This window comes from Ranitomeya imitator, chromosome 6, assembly GCF_032444005.1.
Source record: "Ranitomeya imitator isolate aRanImi1 chromosome 6, aRanImi1.pri, whole genome shotgun sequence".
In the NCBI taxonomy this organism is placed as follows: Eukaryota; Metazoa; Chordata; class Amphibia; order Anura; family Dendrobatidae; genus Ranitomeya; species Ranitomeya imitator.
The window spans coordinates 492845403-492863478 of record NC_091287.1 but is presented as its reverse complement, the minus strand read 5'-3'; the positions used below and the strand labels follow the sequence as shown (position 1 = coordinate 492863478).

Here is an 18076-nt window from a genome sequence, read left to right as displayed (position 1 = left end):
ACTGTATGGTGGCTTGTTCTTAGATGTTGCTACTTGAGCACAGTATCTTATGTTATTTTTGCAGTGTATGATTGTAGAAGCAATACACATTAGATCGCAATTTTGGCAACTATATGGTAATTTGATTCAATGTATGGCATTAATATTTGAAATTTCGATTGCATAATGTTAAATGCACAAAGCTTGTTGTGTTATTTGTACACTGTATGACAGTACACCGTAGAATGGCGCCAAGCTACTACACAAGTCAGTTCGGCATGAGGCTGGTTCTGATCCAACTACGCAAAGTCTTACGGACTATAAAGCACATACAACTGCTATGAGAAAAATTGTCTCAACCTTGGTTTTAACCTGTGCAAGGATTCCCTTACCACTGGTTCTACAAAGAAGGGAGTGCGGAACTAACCCAATGATCTTAGAAAGGAAATGGGCAAACAAAAAGGAGATTTTTCAGCGCTGCTTCAAAATTGGAATTGACTGGAAATTAGTTTCCATTATTTCTCTTGCTTATACAGCACAAACATTCCACAAAGCTTTAAGGTCCCCCGCCCCCTACCTATTAGATGGCCATTTGGTTGGCTGCCCGCCATCACTCCTGATGCACCCATACACAGGAATACTTGGTCAAGTCGTCCTGTAAGCGCAAATTGGCAGCCTCTCTCTACACTGAGAAAAAGGATTGGCCCAGAGGCATAGCGGGAGGTGGGGGTGAAACATTAGTGGGCACCTAAGCAGGTAACCCTGATTACAACTACAGTGGCACAGCCCAAGTGTGGGTATAGGGGAACCTCAGTTGATGACTATGCTGTTACTAAAAATAAAATCACTATACAAATACCAACATGCCTGCCATATGGTGACCACATAGTGGTAGATCCCGATGCTACAGAACATTTTCAGTAACTACATTAACAGATTTCAGTACAGTTATAGAAGATGGCGTTCTTTCTGATGGAGTCGTTCTTTTCCATCTGGCTCAGACCAACACTACAACTTCTCCAGCCACAACTAGTCTGTAGAGATTACAACAAAGACATGTGACTGCTCACATTTCCAGCACCATCCCCATGGATTCCTGAACCTGCACAAACTCCTCATCCTGCCGATAATCCCAATAGTGAGCCGCTGCTGCCATATGTGTCTCTATAAAAGGCAACTACTGTGTGGTAGTGCCCCACAATGCCCACCACTGTGCCCCTTGCATAGTAAAATGCCCTTTAGATGGTAAAATTGCCTAAAAGAAAGTAAGTGTCCTGGAAAACAATGTCCACATTTTGCCCCTAGAATTTAGTAATGCCAAAGTGCACCTTTGAATGTCACAGTACTCATAGTGCCCCTATAATAATGCTTAAGTCCCCACTTAACATTTAAAGAGGTTTTCCACTACTGATTTAACCAACTTTAGGACTGTGGGTCCTATATCCTTCTGTTTTGATTCTGGCTCTGCTACTTCTAATCTGGGGACCAGAACTGGATGAACTGAGCAGGGAAGGTCACTGGTGGGGGAGCGGATACATCTCGGGTGAGTGACAGCAGTCAGTACGCATGCTCAGATCAGATTTCACTCTCCTCTCTGCTTTGCTTGGAGACTGCACTTCAAAGCATCAGCAAATTCTGACGGCATCATGCATTACTAATCTTACAAGTGCCATCCCTTCAGCTGACAAGCCCTGTGATATACTTTTTTTGATCAGCACATCGCAGGGCTCGTCAGCTGAAGCGACAGCACTACAAAGCAGCATCCAAGCAGACAGGAGAGAATTCTGATCGGAGCATACATCCTCAGACTTGGCAGGATGGTGCAATAGCCGAGGCGCCGATTCACTTACAGGACATCAGAGTCCCAACACGGCCATTGCATTATCCTGCCATGGTCAAGAGCAGTAGTGCAGGGACATGGTGTCTGCCTGTTTTACCGCAGAGCTTAACTGTATAGCGAGAGGCCCAGAGCAACTGCACCCAGTGACCCCATCCGACAGCTACGCTACTATATCAGCCATTGAAAATGTTAAGTGGGGACCCTATAGAGTGGGAGGATCCTGCAGATATTGGCGGGTTCATCCAACTTTAGTCTCAATCCAAGTTCCATATCAGTAGGTCCTTGGAATGCGCAATGAAACTAGAGTACTTGTGTAGTACACAAACACTGGTAGAAGATACCAACTTCACATTGTCCTTTGTCGGACTTCAAACCAGAAACCCAGCAGTGTTAAATACAGAGATTCCCAAGGATCTGTAAAACTCCAGGATTTTCAGGCATCTCTGTGGGACTTCAACACTGAATTTTTTTTATTTTTTTTTAACTTTAAAGAAAAGTCCAACATTTGAATTAAAATAATTTTTATTTAAAAAACAGCAAATCTGCAAGAAAGGTCAAAATTAGTGTGAAAATCTGCAGCATTAACACCACAGGTCAATTTACTCTGGACATCTTCCCTGCAATGTGTTGATGAGATTCAGTAACACCTTGCTGGTGCAGTAATAAACCGGCAATTTTATACACGGAACTCAATGTAAAGGAAATCTGAAGCATATTGGCTACATGCAAACTGTACCTCCAAGATGGACAGAGGATTTGATCTCAGTGATAATATACATTTTGTACCTTGGCAAGCACCATTGGAACAAAAGGATGGATGGATGGATGGGATTTTTTTTTTTAACTGGACTTACCTTTTTTTGCTTTCTGCTAGAATTTGCTGAAGTTCCATTATCCTCCTATAATTATATAAAAAGTAATGTTAATACAAAATCTATATCTATTTCTGTAGAAAAGTTAGAGTAAGTTGCTTACAATCTCAAGGTTCTCCTTCGTGGAAACGACTTGCTGTTCACTGACCATCTTTTTTAACCAGGTACTTATAAGAAAACCCTGCAAGTGACAAGACATAATATGGGGTTAGTACGTCAAACTATACAGATCTGGACATTAACACAAATAAAAATTTCTGTTTCATCCAGAAAAGTGGCAAGATTTTCCCCACTTATCCATGTACAATTTTTTTTTTTCTATAGCAGCTATCAAATCATTTACAGGAATATAGTTTCCTCAAGTTAAAGAATTGCAATGTATTGTTAAAAATCAGATGTTCTACTGTGGCTCCGTATGGCACTTAAAGGGGTTTTTCCCACAAGCAAGCGTACATTTTAATTAATACATCTTGGAATAATATTCATTTCCACAATTGGATGCATTTGGATGCTCTTGTACGGAGATAATCTTATAAATGTGCCCCTGCTGTGTACTGTGTAATGGCCGTGTCTGACCGTACAGGAACATGGTCTGATCATACTACAGCGTGTACACTGCAAGGATTGTCCAATGGCAGAGTGTGCGATTTGCATATATGCAGACTAGATGTGCACAGCCTCACTCAATACAAGTGTGTTGAGCAGGTACGGACTGGGAATGAAATTCAGCCCTGGCATTTGAAATCACACAGGCCCACGGTGTCCCTGTCCCCAATAACCAGATGGGATATATTACCAATATTACCCTGGATGGAGGATAGGAAGATTTACTACAAGACCAATATTTCTAATTATACCCACGGCATGCTGAGGTAAGTGACGGAGTGACCAGCTTTGTGCTCCGTCACAACTTTTAACAGTATGGGTGTCTTGAGAACAATGATTCTGTTAACAACGTAACATACAAAGGCAGCCCACAACCAGACAGGCCCTTCTGGCATTTGCCAGAATTGCCAAATGGCAAGTCCGGCCCTGGTGTTGAGCAAGGCCAGACAAAGTATGCAAAACACATACTTTGTCACATGACCACCCGCTCCCAGTGAATCCTCACAGCATGCACACTTGTCCCCAAGGCCAGGCATCCCCTTTAAAACATGCTCAAAATCCTCAATATGTGAACTGCAAATTGTGTCTATGGAAGTTAATATGAAGAGTCTTGAGCGTTTAAGCGCTTTTCGCGCGTACACAATGTTTGTGGGTTTTTGCCAGCAGTTTGAGCATACTTGAGAAATGAAAGGAACCTCTCTCTTATTCTTAAGGCTCCAAAAGAGCTAAAGTGTAGATTAGTTAGGGTGAATAAAGGATTTTTCGCCAATTTTGGATGCTCTTTTATGTAACATTTTTTTATGGTTGAAAGTTTACAGATCTGGGATTATGTGTATGGTGCATGATTTTCTACACACAACAGTTTTGCAAACCATAATTATTGCCAAAACGATAGCACCACCTTTGGCCATGTCCAGAAAACACAAGATTAGAGCTTCTATATTATATCATGAAGTGTCATTTGTGCGATGTGTTTTACTTCTGCCACATGGGTCATACGTCATATGTAATATCTTCTCTGTTCATACCATATTGCGCTTTTATGTATGTGCCGCTTTTGCTCCATGTTTTAAAAGTACCTCATGAGGCAGCCAGGGAGAATGTCATTGACACGGTGGCGCTGCAGCAGCCTCTGGAGTTTAATATATGGTGTTAAGCGATTTGACCGATAACATACATTCTGTATAAAAGACCATGTGGTTTTGCAGGTGAACTATTATTATATTATAACTATTTGCGGTTTTATCCGCAAAACCACGTACCCATTTAATAAAAATGGCCGTGGCTGCATGCTGCCTCCCAGCTTTGTCAGTTCGGTCCCACGTGGCCTCACCCTTAGGGAATCGCTCACCCAACCATATAAAAATAGGATAAATTCAATCTGATTATAATAAAATTAGATAAAATATCACAGCATGTTACGAGCTGCTGCGCAAATGGGATGGCACTCAACCAGTCATGTCTATGGAAGCGTAGAAAACATCGGACTACACTTGGATGACAGCCGAGTGAGGTCCGATTTGTTGACACTCACAATGGAGAAAAGTTGTTCTCCATCTTCTCACCTGTGTCACCTCAGCCGAGAGGATTGGATCACACGGAGTTGACACTGATCGAACTTTGAGTTGGTTGGGAGGGTCCGTAACATGAGTGATCCAGTTCTGTAGGAGCAGAGACTATACGCTCCTGTGACCCCACACGGTCTTACATCATGTAGTTAGCCCCTCTGCATCCCTGACAAACCTGGTTAGTCCAGATCGTAATCCATTTCAGGACATTTTCATCCATATATTCCAATTTTAACTCTTGCTGGTCGCGGTCTTTTTCTGGTTGCTGAAAAAGGAAATGCATTTCATTCTATAGCCTAGAGATAAATTAGTGCTCCCCACCTTGCTCCATCCATTTACAGCTCGCCGTCGCCCCTCTGTTATTCTGTGCCTACAGGGCTGCAGCATTGATGCCCGCTCGCCAACAACGAATCACTCGACTCTGGCCTCAGTGCCGATGCAAAGGTAGATGGCAGTGATTGGCTGCAGCGCTTGTGTGTTGTAGATCGGACGTCAATGCTGCATCCTAGAGACAGCAGTGGAGAGGCTGCGGTGAAGCAGCAGGTTATTAATGGGGATTGTTAGTTATTTTTTAAGCATTACTTGGTTTTTCGACACTATCCGCACAGAAAATCTAAAACCAATTTTTTTTTTTTTTTTTTTTTTTTTAAATTTAGAACTAAATTCACTGGCACAGTGCAAATGGTCATGTGGCTGCAATTAGGAAGAGAATCAGGTGAGGTGTGAAACCAACCCAAGTCTGGACCGGGATTTGGGGAAAAGGGCAACTGATCTCCTGACCCCGAATCACCACTTTATAGACATACGATGCTGTAAAGTTCAGCTCAGGAGACATGTGGCCGGTGTGTACATCAAGCGCCATGATCAAAACGGTGAAACAGATGTTTGATGCCGACCCTAATCCAGCCTCGTCACTCAGTCCACACACTGAACCTTTTAAATGCAAGTTAAGAATCTGCTTTATCAGCACAATGATCTGTATGTAGTTTTTGTGACGTAGATGATCAAATTATGGAAATGCAATTTGCATATATCACTTTTTCACCATATTCATATCAATTTTTTTTTTATTTATTTATTTTTTTTGAAAAGGAAAGGTGAGGGGTTTAGTTTGAAAAGTATTGGGTGGAAAAAAAAAATGTTATTTATTTTTTTTAGCAAAAAGGGCTATTAACCTGCAGATAGAGATTAGCATTCTCAAGCCGTGAGCGCAGCACTGAAAGCCCCGCTGCCAGGAGGAAATGAACTTCATTCCTCTCTTCAGTCAGTGGCGTGGCTTCAGTCACTGCTCAATACACAGTGGGCGCGGCTGTAACCGCACCCTGGCACCAAGTACCGAGCTGTGACTTAAGACGTGCTGGGGGCACCTCTGATTGGAACTCCAAGGCTGCCAAGAGGAATATAGTTCTTTTCTCCTAGGCAGCAGGGCTTAGTGCATCGGCCCAAATCTGAAGGTTAGTAGGGTTTTTTGACTTGACAGTTTTTTTTGACTTTCAGAGTCCCCAAGATGCAAAGAAAACTTTAGATCTACCAGCATCAAATGAAGACCGGATAATTCACTTCCATAACAATTAGGCCATATGTTCACATGCAGATTCTTTGCAGCCAAAACTTTCTCTTGGTAGTAAAAGCAGTGTGTACTGTTTGCTTTGGTTTTTTTTGCAAGTCCTGGTCCATCAGACACAGCGGTAATCTGTGGCCACTGGACAGGAGCTTTGATAACCATCTCACCCAACAGCATCCACAGCTCGATTGGCAAATACCCTAAAAAGTCCAATACTATGGTAGAGCCAAATGAACCCACCTTATATGAATGAACATGGAGTCCCTCTGGTCCCATATTATGAACTTCTATGCCCTCCATGTGCCACAATATGTGACTATGAAGCATCTCACCCTCCCTAATAAGCAATAACTTCCTATGGAGTCATGAACGCCGTGTTACAGATCTGTACAACACAGATCGGTACATGACAGTGGATGAAATAGGTTTACTTTAGTCAACCAAATCCTTACATGAAGCAGGACATCCCAGGCAGAAATTTTACTAATATGAAGATTCATTATTTCGGTCCTGTCAGATATCTTAAAGCTGCAGTAAAGTTCATCTTTTCCCACAGATATGGTGACCATGGTGTTGGCATCTTGATAATCTGAAACACTCGGGTCCATTCTCTGGTAACTGTAGTGCTCTATCTGTTGCATAAACGCCAAGATCTGGAAGATAAAGTGACCATATAGTGTCAATATATCATGAATTTGGCTTTTAAAGCCAAAAAAAAAAAAAAGTCATTTGATGAGAAAACTCGGCTATAGTTCACATGGTGTGTTATGTTCTCCTTCCACTTTCTAGTGGTGGTGGGGAGTCAATTCTAGGGAAACAGAAAATACAAGGTCCACCCTTTGAATTGAAATTTGAAAAGTTTTTGTAGGTTTTTTTTCTAATCTGCCAAAACAACATTTAAGAGAATGGGGATGGGCTGATCTTCTGTGGTTATTTTTTTATTTTTGTCCAATTAAGTGAAGTTGAGTTGCAATTTTAAAAAATGTCTACAACACCTAACAAAATTATGGCAGGTAGATTAATTTTTGACTTTTTACATTACCTTGAATTTGTCATTTGTTTTTAGTAACTCTTGGAGTGCTGTTTTCTGCTGTTCTGTAGGTCTGCACCAGTTCATTCCAAATTCTTGAACAGCCTGTTTATTAAAAAGTAAAAAAAAAAAAAAAAGTTAAAATGGAGGACATACGGATAATTTATAAAGCTGTACAGGTCTTTAAAGCCAGTGTGGAAACTGGGCCACAACTGTGAGGGTCAAGGTATCACAACGTGCTATGGTTCCATGATAGCCATGTTTCATGCAAACGCTATAAGGCTGGTTTCACACGTCCTGAGGTTTACGGTACTGGAGGTCAGTATTAGTGATGAGCGAGTGTAGTTGTTGCTGGGGTTTTCCAGAGCACGCTCGGGTGACCTCCGAGTATTTATGACTGCTCGGAGATTTCATCTTCATCGTGGCAGCTGAATGATTTACAGCTACTAGCCTGCTTGATTACATGTGGGGATTCCCTAGCAACCAGGCAACCCCCACATGTACTCAGCCTGGCTAGTAGCTGTAAATCATTCAGCTGCCGCAATGAAAACTAAATCTCCGAGCAGTCATACTCGGAGGTCACCCGAGCAACGAGTACACTCGCTAATCACTAGTCAGTATCTGTGTGTAATATTAGCGGTACATGTGTGGCAACAGTGTGCCACATCACTACCACACAGACGGACGCCAGAGAAGTGGTACAGTAAGCGCTGCTCCCTGGCACCAGGTGCTGAAGTCAGCTCTCATCACTCTGCCCTGCTCTTCCCATTTTTGACATCCAGCCTTGTTAAAAATGACAGCCAGGGGCTGATATTCTCAGGCTGGTAAGGGGCCATGATACTGCCCACCCCCTCTCCCCAGCCTAAAACTAGAAGCCTGCAGCTGCCCAGAAAAGGCAAATCTATTAGATGAACCATTTCTGGTGCTTTGCCCGGCTCTTTCCACTTGCTATGTAGTGGTGGCAAGTGGGGGTTCATATTTGCGGGGTTTATGTCACCTTTGGATTGTCTGGTGACATCAAGCCCACAGCTTAGTAATGGAGAGGTGTCTGTAATCTTATAGTTATATGGTAACTAAAGACACAGCCAGAATAAAGTCCTTTATCAGAAATAAAACAATACTTTTCCATTTTTATTTAAAAACAAAACAGTTATATTCACCTAACACCCAATTCCACCACATCTCTCGTCTCTGGTAGTAAACAAAAAAATATATATATATTCTTCACCTCTCAGTCTTTCTGTCCCACGCCATAATCAATGTTTGGAGGATAAATAGTTTTCAATCTGGACGGTGCCAAGATGCAGCCATCCAGGCTGAGAACCACTGGTGAATGAGCTGCTGTGAGCGCAGCATCATTGACCAGCGGTGACAATTGTGGTTACCGCTGGTCAGTGAGGCTGCATTCCCAGCCAGGCTGAACTGCGATGACCTCAGCACCGTGGGGATGAAGTTAGTGATTAGGTCACTGCAGTTCAGCTCATGATGAGAAAGTCTCACCGTGATCTGCTGTGTTCTTTGAGACTGTGAAGGAGTGAAAAGACAGCCAACGTCCCCTGAAGACATTGCCATAAGGATGCAATATTTTATATGTTGATGTTTATGCAGGTTTATTGTAAATTCTCTCATAAGTGGCTGTGGAAGAATAGGAGGCTGGAAAAAGAAGGGCTAGAGGTGGCCAGCCCATATGTTGAGAGGAATATTTGGGGTAAGAATACAGTTACTTGTTAGAGGGGTTTCGTAATTTGGACTGAGCGGAGGAAGACAAGAAGTAGCTGTAAGTGAGCAGGGAAGAGATCTTTCTGGTAGCAAACCTGCAACAGTTACTGGGAAAGTGGCAATCTGGATCTCAATAAAGCCAGAAAGTACTACATCCAGGATAGCTCAGCTGCAGTGAATACAGACGGGAGCCCAGACAGCACCGGTGAAGAAGGGTGGAGGAGGCAATGTGTAGGTTGGACTGGGGAGTATAGTGAACAGATACTAGGCTTGCCAGGCTGGAGCACAAGTATAGCACAGAATTGGGCTGTGGTCAGTGAAGGGAAGGACAGATAGGTAAAATAACATTTCAGTAATGCAAAAAGCATGACAAGAAAACTTTTAGGTGTCTCCACATCCACATGAAAACATACTTGCAGTTCTGTATGGAAAAACAAGCTTTGTGCCCACTAACTATTGTACATAATTTCTATCAATAATGTTCACTATTTTTATGATCTGAACTGAGGCCTTTATTGATAATGCATTGAACCTGGTTGGTTTTTAAGTGCAGTAATTATTAATAGCCTTTGTGCAGAAATATATTATTAATGCCTACCAATGTAGCCTGAAATGTCTAAACGTGCCCATTTGGGTAAAGAAGTCAAAAGTATGATATTGGTGAATAATACAGTAACTACCTACATAATATTTTAGTCTCAAGGCTTGTGTCCATGCAGCCCTGACGAATCCTAGCGAAATGCACGTTGGGGTGATGGGATACACATTTAGGATCCATTATGCAGGCAGTAAGAAAAAAAAAAAAGTAGGCAAATCCACTTGACTTGTTTCTGACACTACCATCACTGACTGTGCCCTTAGTAAGAGCATATCCACCTATGTGAAAGATCAAATTTTTAAAAAGGAAACCATGGCCAATCATGTGTAACAGATCTACAATTATGCAAATCCAACGAGGCAAGATTATGTAAATATACTGTAGGTTGGGAACATGCACGACTTTCTACTATAACTTGTTTTTATGTCTGGTTCAGATAAACATGAAAAATACAAAATGATGAGGGACACTACATAAATGAACGTAGTGTAAATTCTATAATTCATTCCTATGGGTTGCTTTGTATCCAGTCTGACAATCCAAAAAAAAAAAAAGTCTCCCATTAAGAGTTGCTGTTGTCAACTACCTCAGTCTGTAGATTGAAATCTTTCCAATCCAAAAAGGCTCTCTAACCTCCCGTTATGTGTCTTGATCTATGCTCCGCTATCCTCTTCAGTTTATAACTGGTACAGCCCACATCTTTTTCATAGATCTCACACAATGCAATAAATCACATGACCGTTGTCACAATTAAAATATGATTTAGAGATTTAAGAGCGGTCGCCACTGCTCAATACAGCATCCAGGTACTCCGGCACGCTCCTTACTCAAAAACCATATTTGATAGCCATTTGATACTGGCAATACAGTGATTGGCCTTCCGCATCGCATCATGGAGGCATCATACAAGGCCCGTTGACATGATGCTCGGCACACAGTCCTCGGGAAGCAGTTCAGCGAAGAGTTGTTCTAGGAGGGAGAGCGCATTTTAGAGCGGGCATATAGGATAGGGCAGTGTAGCATTGCTAAAACACAGTATTTTTATTCAAAGAATAAAGTTCCTTTCAGGGCTAGATATATTTTCTTTTCCCTATTAACGGAAAGTTTGCAGACATACACCCAGTTTAAAGTGTGCAAGGCATGCGGTAATGGACGGGAAGTTGGATGTGCTGCTCATGGTGCATGCAGAGGAAGAGGCAATGTGAAACTGAAGGTGAAGGAGCTCAACATCCACGAAATCTAGCTTCTAATCCCACTTTCTTGGGGGGGGGGGAAAGAGTGCAAGTCACCACTCTTGAAGCCAGGATAGTGCAAACATGCTTCCAGTATGTTTACCAGCATTGCCCTGTCTTCCGTGCAGTCCAATCTAACTAGTCAAGGGTCTGGAACAAATAATCCTCACCCCAATCCTCCTTCCTCCCACCATGGCAAGTCCCAAGAGACATATGATCCCACACGGAGTAGCTCTTTACATGTCGATTTATTGATTCTGGCCTCTTGCCCTGCATGTTTCAAGGAGAGACACAGGGAGCTCATGTGTAGTAATGCCCAAATATTTGACCAGGCATGGTCAGAAGGGGACAGAGGGGCATTTGTGACTTAAGAGGCAGATGATTATGAGACAGTAGGCAAAAAGTGATGTTAAGTCAACAAGTCAGGAGAACCAGAGCACGGACGAGGAAGACAAGGTCGTGGACGAGGAAGTCACCGACCTAACCTACGAAAATGCCATGCAGAGTGAGGCAAGCAGCGCAAGAGGGGGAGGGATCCACAGCACTGCAACAGGTAGTGGAGTGGCCAGAGGGAGAAGGCAGGCAACTGTTCCACAGAGCACCCACATGCGTCAAGTTTCCAGGCCAAGGGTTAATAAAAGAATGCTCATTTGCAACCTGTGCCGTACCAAGATCAGCAGATGCCTGACCACCACAAGCAAGCTCAGGCATGTCAAAGCACCCAACTAGGTGGCCTGAAAGCCTGGGTCAACAATCTGTCTGCAGGTGACACCACTGCCTCTTGCCCTGTGCTATGCGATTGCCAATTCCCCATCCAGGACACAGGCTCCTATGCCTTCCACCCTACACTTGTAGTTGCACATTCGCAAGCACCATCAGCACCCACGTTCAATTACTTGTTCCAGAGCAGCATTCACTTGTCCCTACCACAGGCCTAGGAATGCAAAAGAAAATACCCAGCCACCCACAGGCCTAAACAGACTACTTGCCCTGGAAAGGTTGACATTTAGGTTTATTTAGACTGAGGCTTTCCGCAAACCCATTGTGGCAGCTGTCCTTTGGGAAAGAGCAGGTGGGTACAGGGTACCGGTGTGCCATGCCCTGACCGATGCAGTTAAAGCGAAGGTCCACTTAATGACCAACATATGGACAAGTGCTTGTGGCCAGGGACGCTACATTTCTCCGACAGCACATGAGTCGCACCCTGGGACAGAACACGTGCTGCCAATGTAAGAGGGTGGTGCTGTTATGGACAGTAACATGCTGCCACTTTAAGAGACTGCACCCCCTTGTCTGGTGTGATGGAATGTTCGACTTCCCCCTGCTATAGACTGTGAAGATGAACTGCCCTAGAATTAGGGGAGGAGTTGAGCCTGAACTGTGTGTGGGAGCTGAAGCTGCTACGAAAAGAACTTTGTGCTGTTTGCTACAAGAAAGGTCCCACTGACTGGGACGGAGTGGACTTGTGAAATTTGCAAGACTTTTCCGGGTACAGCAAAGGTGGCTGTTCTGTGCTAGCTTGTGAAGCCACAAAGATACTGAGAAAGGGACTTACAGTTTCCAGGAGCATCCCTAGGATCCAGAAGCAAGGAGAAGACCACGCTTCACAGAGCTGAGAGAAAGTCGTGCGCATCACCATATTGGACTGCCGGGGGCCCCCCCCTGGGACTGGACTCGAGTCCGCAACATCACCGTGAGTCTGTTCATGTTTGGTGCACCTGTTAGGGCCTAGTGTAGGCTTCGGTAGTCAGTACACCGGAGCAGTGTGGCCTGCTTAGTAAAGGCCAGGGAGGTTATATGTAGAGTAGCATCGTTATTTGTTTTATTGTTTAAATTTGTTTGTGAGACATCTTGAGTCTAATAGCTGGAGCACCGTGCTATTTTACGGACAGGATAAAGTTTATAACTCTTGTAAAGTGTCTCTTGCCATTCCTTACCCCTGTTTGCATCTTCCTCACCCACTTCATTCCTTGCCTTCCAATAAATCTACCGTTTGTTGTTTGCACCTCATCTTGTGTACAGTAGTCTTCCTGCACCGTGGTGGTCCCCTGGCCATCGCTTCACCAACACTGATTGTTGCAGGCCCTAGTTCCATCAGGGTTTCCAACACCTCCTATGTCTCCGAATTGTCATGTCATCATAGACCACGTCATCCATGTCAGTTGCAAGCAGGAAGCACTGCCTTGGTGGAGCGGCAACAGGCTCTGCTGAAACTAATTTGTTTAGGTAACAAACGGCACACCACCGCAAAGTTGTTGAAAGGTTTTAACAGACCAGACAGATCTGGCTCTCATCACTGAACCTACAATTAGGCATGATTATGTGAGAATGGCCATAACCTGGTGGTGGCAACAAAGCTTGGCAAACTCGCACACGTCCAATGCCTAGCCCACACGCTCAACTTCGTGGTTCAGAGGTTTCTGAAAACCTACCCATGATTTTTTTTTTAGCCATTTGTGAAGGTATGCCACGTGTGCACCCATTTTCCCGAGTCAGCTACTGGTGTGCAACGTGACCATGCACTGGAGCTCCACATTACATCTATTGGCAAGGCTTTGTGAGCAGCAGAGGGCTGTAGTGGAATAGCACTGCTGCATGCCAGTTGATATTCCGGTCAGCCTCCAAACATAACCAACGAGTGGGTATGGATGTCTGACATCTGTGAGGTTCTACATAACTTCGAGCAATCAACCAAGATGGTGAACAGCGATGCCATAATCAGCTAAACTATCCCACATCTGTCTACACAAATGCTTGCTGCTCACAATTAAAGAAGAAACTTTACATGTGGACCAGGTGGAAATGGAGGAAGAAAGTGCACATGGCATACTACCCAGCCTTATCTCATCTTCTCAGTGTGGATTGGGTGATAATGAGGAGGAGTCTGTGGAGGAACAGGAAATTGTTGCCTGCCCTACAGAGGATACTACCCACACTAGCTTCATCACATCTGTTCAGCAAGGATGGGCTAGAGAAGAGGAAGAGGGAGGTAATGAGCGAACGTTCTTGGATAAGGAATTATCCGAGCATGCTCGTATGCCAACCGAGTATGCTCATATACCAACAGAGTCTTTGGCATAGTCAAAAAAAAACACATTACAGTCAACTGCAACACATGCAGGGATTGCCCCACTTGAGTATGACAGGCTGATGGCGTCCGTGATCCATCTTGCCAGAGTGCCCTTGGAGGCTTTCTTCCCCTTCCAGGGAAGCTGAAAGCACACAAAAAGAGCCATCCTCCCTACTCTCTCTGGTGGCTTCTATGTAATGTATCAGGCATCTCCTAACATCCAATGTATGTAAGGACTTTTCCTCCTTGTTTTTAGGGTTAGGACAAAAGAGGGAAGAGATCTTGTGTCCTAGGGAAACGGGATGCTACTTTTGGGAGATACGCCAGATTAATTGTTAGAACGACCCTATCATCCAGAAATTGAGTGAAAGGGGGGTTACCGGATAGAGCCTGTATGTCACTAACTCTACATGCAGAGGTGAGAGCGACAAGGAGGGAAGTTTTAAGGGATAAGATTTTTAACGGGACATCCACTAAGGGTTCAAAGGGAGGTTTAGACAGTGCTTTAAGGACCAAATTTAAATCCCACTGAGGGGTAATTTTTACAGGGAGAGGCCTTGATCTACCGGCTGCTTTGATGAACCTGGAAATCCACCGATTCCCCGCCAAGTCATACTTTAACCCCTTCATGACCCAGCCTATTTTGACCTTAAAGACCTTGCCGTTTTTTGCAATTCTGACCAGTGTCCCTTTATGAGGTAATAACTCAGGAACGCTTCAACGGATCCTAGCGGTTCTGAGATTGTTTTTTCGTGACATATTGGGCTTCATGTTAGTGGTAAATTTAGGTCAATAAATTCTGCGTTTATTTGTGATAAAAACGGAAATTTGGCGAAAATTTTGAAAATTTCACAATTTTCACATTTTGAATTTTTATTCTGTTAAACCAGAGAGATATGTGACACAAAATAGTTAATAAATAACATTTCCCACATGTTTACTTTACATCAGCACAATTTTGGAAACAAAATTTTTTTTTTGTTAGGAAGTTATAAGGGTTAAAATTTGACCAGCGATTTGTCATTTTTACAACGAAATTTACAAAACCATTTTTTTTAGGGACCACCTCACATTTGAAGTCAGTTTGAGGGGTCTATATGGCTGAAAATACCCAAAAGTGACACCATTCTAAAAACTGCACCCCTCAAGGTACTCAAAACCATATTCAAGAAGTTTGTTAACCCTTCAGGTGCTTCACAGCAGCAGAAGCAACATGGAAGGAAAAAATGAATATTTAACTTTTTAGTCACAAAAATTATCTTTTAGCAACAATTTTTTTATTTTCCCAATGGTAAAAGGAGAAACTGAACCACGAAAGTTGTTGTCCAATTTGTCCTGAGTACGCTGATACCTCATATGTGGGGGTAAACCAGTTTGGGTGCACGGCAGGGCTTGGAAGGGAAGGAGCGCCATTTGGCTTTTTAAATGGAAAATTAGCTCCAATCATTAGCGGACACCATGTCACGTTTGGAGAGCCCCTGTGTGCCTAAACATTGGAGATCCCCCAGAAATGACCCCATTTTGGAAACTAGACCCCCAAAGGAACTAATCTAGATGGGTGGTGAGGACTTTGAACCCCCAAGTGCTTCACAGAAGTTTATAACGCAGAGCCATGAAAAAAAAAATAAAAAAATTATTTTCTCAAAAATGATCTTTTAGCCTGCAATTTTTTATTTTACAAAGGGTAACAGGAGAAATTTGACCCCAAAAGTTGTTGTCCAGTTTCTCCTGAGTACGCTGATACCCCATGTGTGGGGGTAAACCACTGTTTGGGCACATGTCGGGGCTCAGAAGGGAAGTAGTGACTTTTGAAATGCAGACTTTGATGGAATGGTCTGTGGGCGTCACATTGCGTTTGCAGAGCCCCTGGTGTGCCTAAACAGTAGAAACCCCCCACAAGTGACCCCATTTTAGAAACTAGACCCCCCAAGGAACTTATCTAGATATGTGGTGAGCACTTTGAACCCCCAACTGCTTCACAGACGTTTACAACGCAGAGCCGTGAAAATAAAAAATCATTTTTCTTTCCTCAAAAATGATGTTTTAGCAAGCATTTCTTTATTTTCACAAGGGTATCAGGAGAAATTGGACCCCAGTAATTGTTGCGCAGTTTGTCCTGAGTATGCTGGTACCCCATATGTGGGGGTAAACCACTGTTTGGGCACACGTCGGGGCTCGGAAGTGAGGGAGCACCATTTGACTTTTTGAATACAAGATTGGCTGGAATCAATGGTGGCGCCATGTTGCGTTTGGAGACCCCCTGATGTGCCTAAACAGTGGAAACCCCTCAATTCTAACTCCAACACACCCCTAACCCTTATCCCAACTGTAGCCGTAACCCTAATCACAACCCTAACCCCAACACACCCGTAACCCCAACACAGCCCTAACCACAACCCTAATTCCAACCCAACCCTAGCCCTAAGGCTATGTGCCAACGTTGCGGATTCGTATGAGATTTTTCAGCACCATTTTTGAAAAATCCGCGGGTAAAAGGCACTGCGTTCTACCTGCGGATTTACCGCGGATTTCCAGTGTTTTTTGTCCGGATTTCACCTGCGGATTCCTATTGAGGAACAGGTGTAAAACGCTGCGGAATCCGCACAAAGAATGGACATGCTGCGGAAAATACAACGCAGCGTTCCCGCGCGGTATTTTCCGCACCATGGGCACAGCGGATTTGGCTTTCCATATGTTTACATGGTACTGTAAACCTGATGGAACTCTGCTGCGGATCCGCAGCGGCCAATCCGCACCGTGTGCACATAGCCTAATTCTAAAGGTATGTGCACACGCTGCGGAAAACGCTGCGGAAAACGCTGCGGATCCGCAGCAGTTTCCCATGAGTTTACAGTTCAATGCAAACCTATGGAAAACAAAAATCGCTGTACACATGCTGCAGAAAAACTGCACGGAAACGCAGCGGTTTACATTCCGCAGCATGTCACTTCTTTCTGCGGATTCCGCAGCGGTTTTACAACTGCTCAAATAGAAAATCGCTGTTGTAAAACCGCATTGAAATGCGCAGAAAAAACATGGTAAATCCGCCATAAATCCGCAGCGGTTTAGCACTGCGGATTTATCAAATCCGCAGCGGAAAAATCCGCAGAGGACCAGAATACGTGTGCACATACCGAAACTCTAACCCTAACCCTACCCCTAACCCTACCCCTAACCCTACCCCTAGTTCTTACCCCAACCTTAGTGAAAAAAAAATAATTATTTTTTTATTGTCCCTACCTATGGGGGTGACAAAGGGAGGGGGGGGGTCATTTACTTTTTTTTTTTATTTTGATCACTGAGATATAACCTATCTCAGTGATCAAAATTCACTCTGGAACGAATCTGCCGGCCGGCAGATTCGGCGGGCGCACTGCACATGCGCCCGCCATTTTGGAAGATGGCGGCGCCCAGGAAAGAAGACAGACGGTCCCCGGGAGGCCAGGTAAGTATAAGGGGGGGGGGGGGGGAGATCAGGGCACGGGGGGGGGGCGTCGGAGCACGGGGGGGTGGATCGGAACATGTGGGGGTGGATTGGAGCACGGAGTGGGGGATCGCTGTGCGGGCGGGTGGATCGGAGCACGGGGGGGGAAATCGCTGTGCGGGGGGGGGATCGGAGTGCAGGGGGGTTTGATTGGAGCACGGGGGGTGTGATTGAAGCACGGGGGAGCGGGCAGGAAGACGGAGGAGCGGAGCACAGGACCGAGGGGAGCAGACCACAGATCGGGGGGCTGGGTGGGGCGATCGGAGGAGTGGGGTGGGTGCACATTAGTGTGTCCAGCCATGGCCGATGATATTGCAGCATCGGCCATGGCTGGATTGTAATATTTCACCATTTTTTTAGGTGAAATATTACAAATCGCTCTGATTGGCTGTTGAAAGTGAAACTGCCAATCAGAGCGATCGTAGCCACGAGGGGGTGAAGCCACCCCCCCTGTGCTAAACTACCACTCCCCCTGTCCCTGCAGATCGGGTGAAATGGGAGTTAACCCTTTCAC

The 18076-nt window shown here is 44.3% G+C and overlaps 1 protein-coding gene across 3 annotated transcripts in view; it reads right to left on the bottom strand.

Annotated features, from left to right (window-relative positions):
* Positions 1-18076, bottom strand: part of SNX31 (sorting nexin 31) — a 97507-nt gene that overhangs the window by 1044 nt on the left and 78387 nt on the right. For all 3 annotated transcript variants that reach the window (XM_069731657.1, XM_069731659.1, XM_069731658.1), the window contains 5 exons: positions 7472-7564; positions 6882-7082; positions 5041-5130; positions 2795-2872; positions 2674-2718 (listed from right to left, as the gene is read on the bottom strand). In XM_069731657.1, the coding sequence (XP_069587758.1) occupies positions 2674-2718; positions 2795-2872; positions 5041-5130; positions 6882-7082; positions 7472-7564 (507 nt within the window). The remainder of the gene's footprint in view (positions 1-2673; positions 2719-2794; positions 2873-5040; positions 5131-6881; positions 7083-7471; positions 7565-18076) is intronic.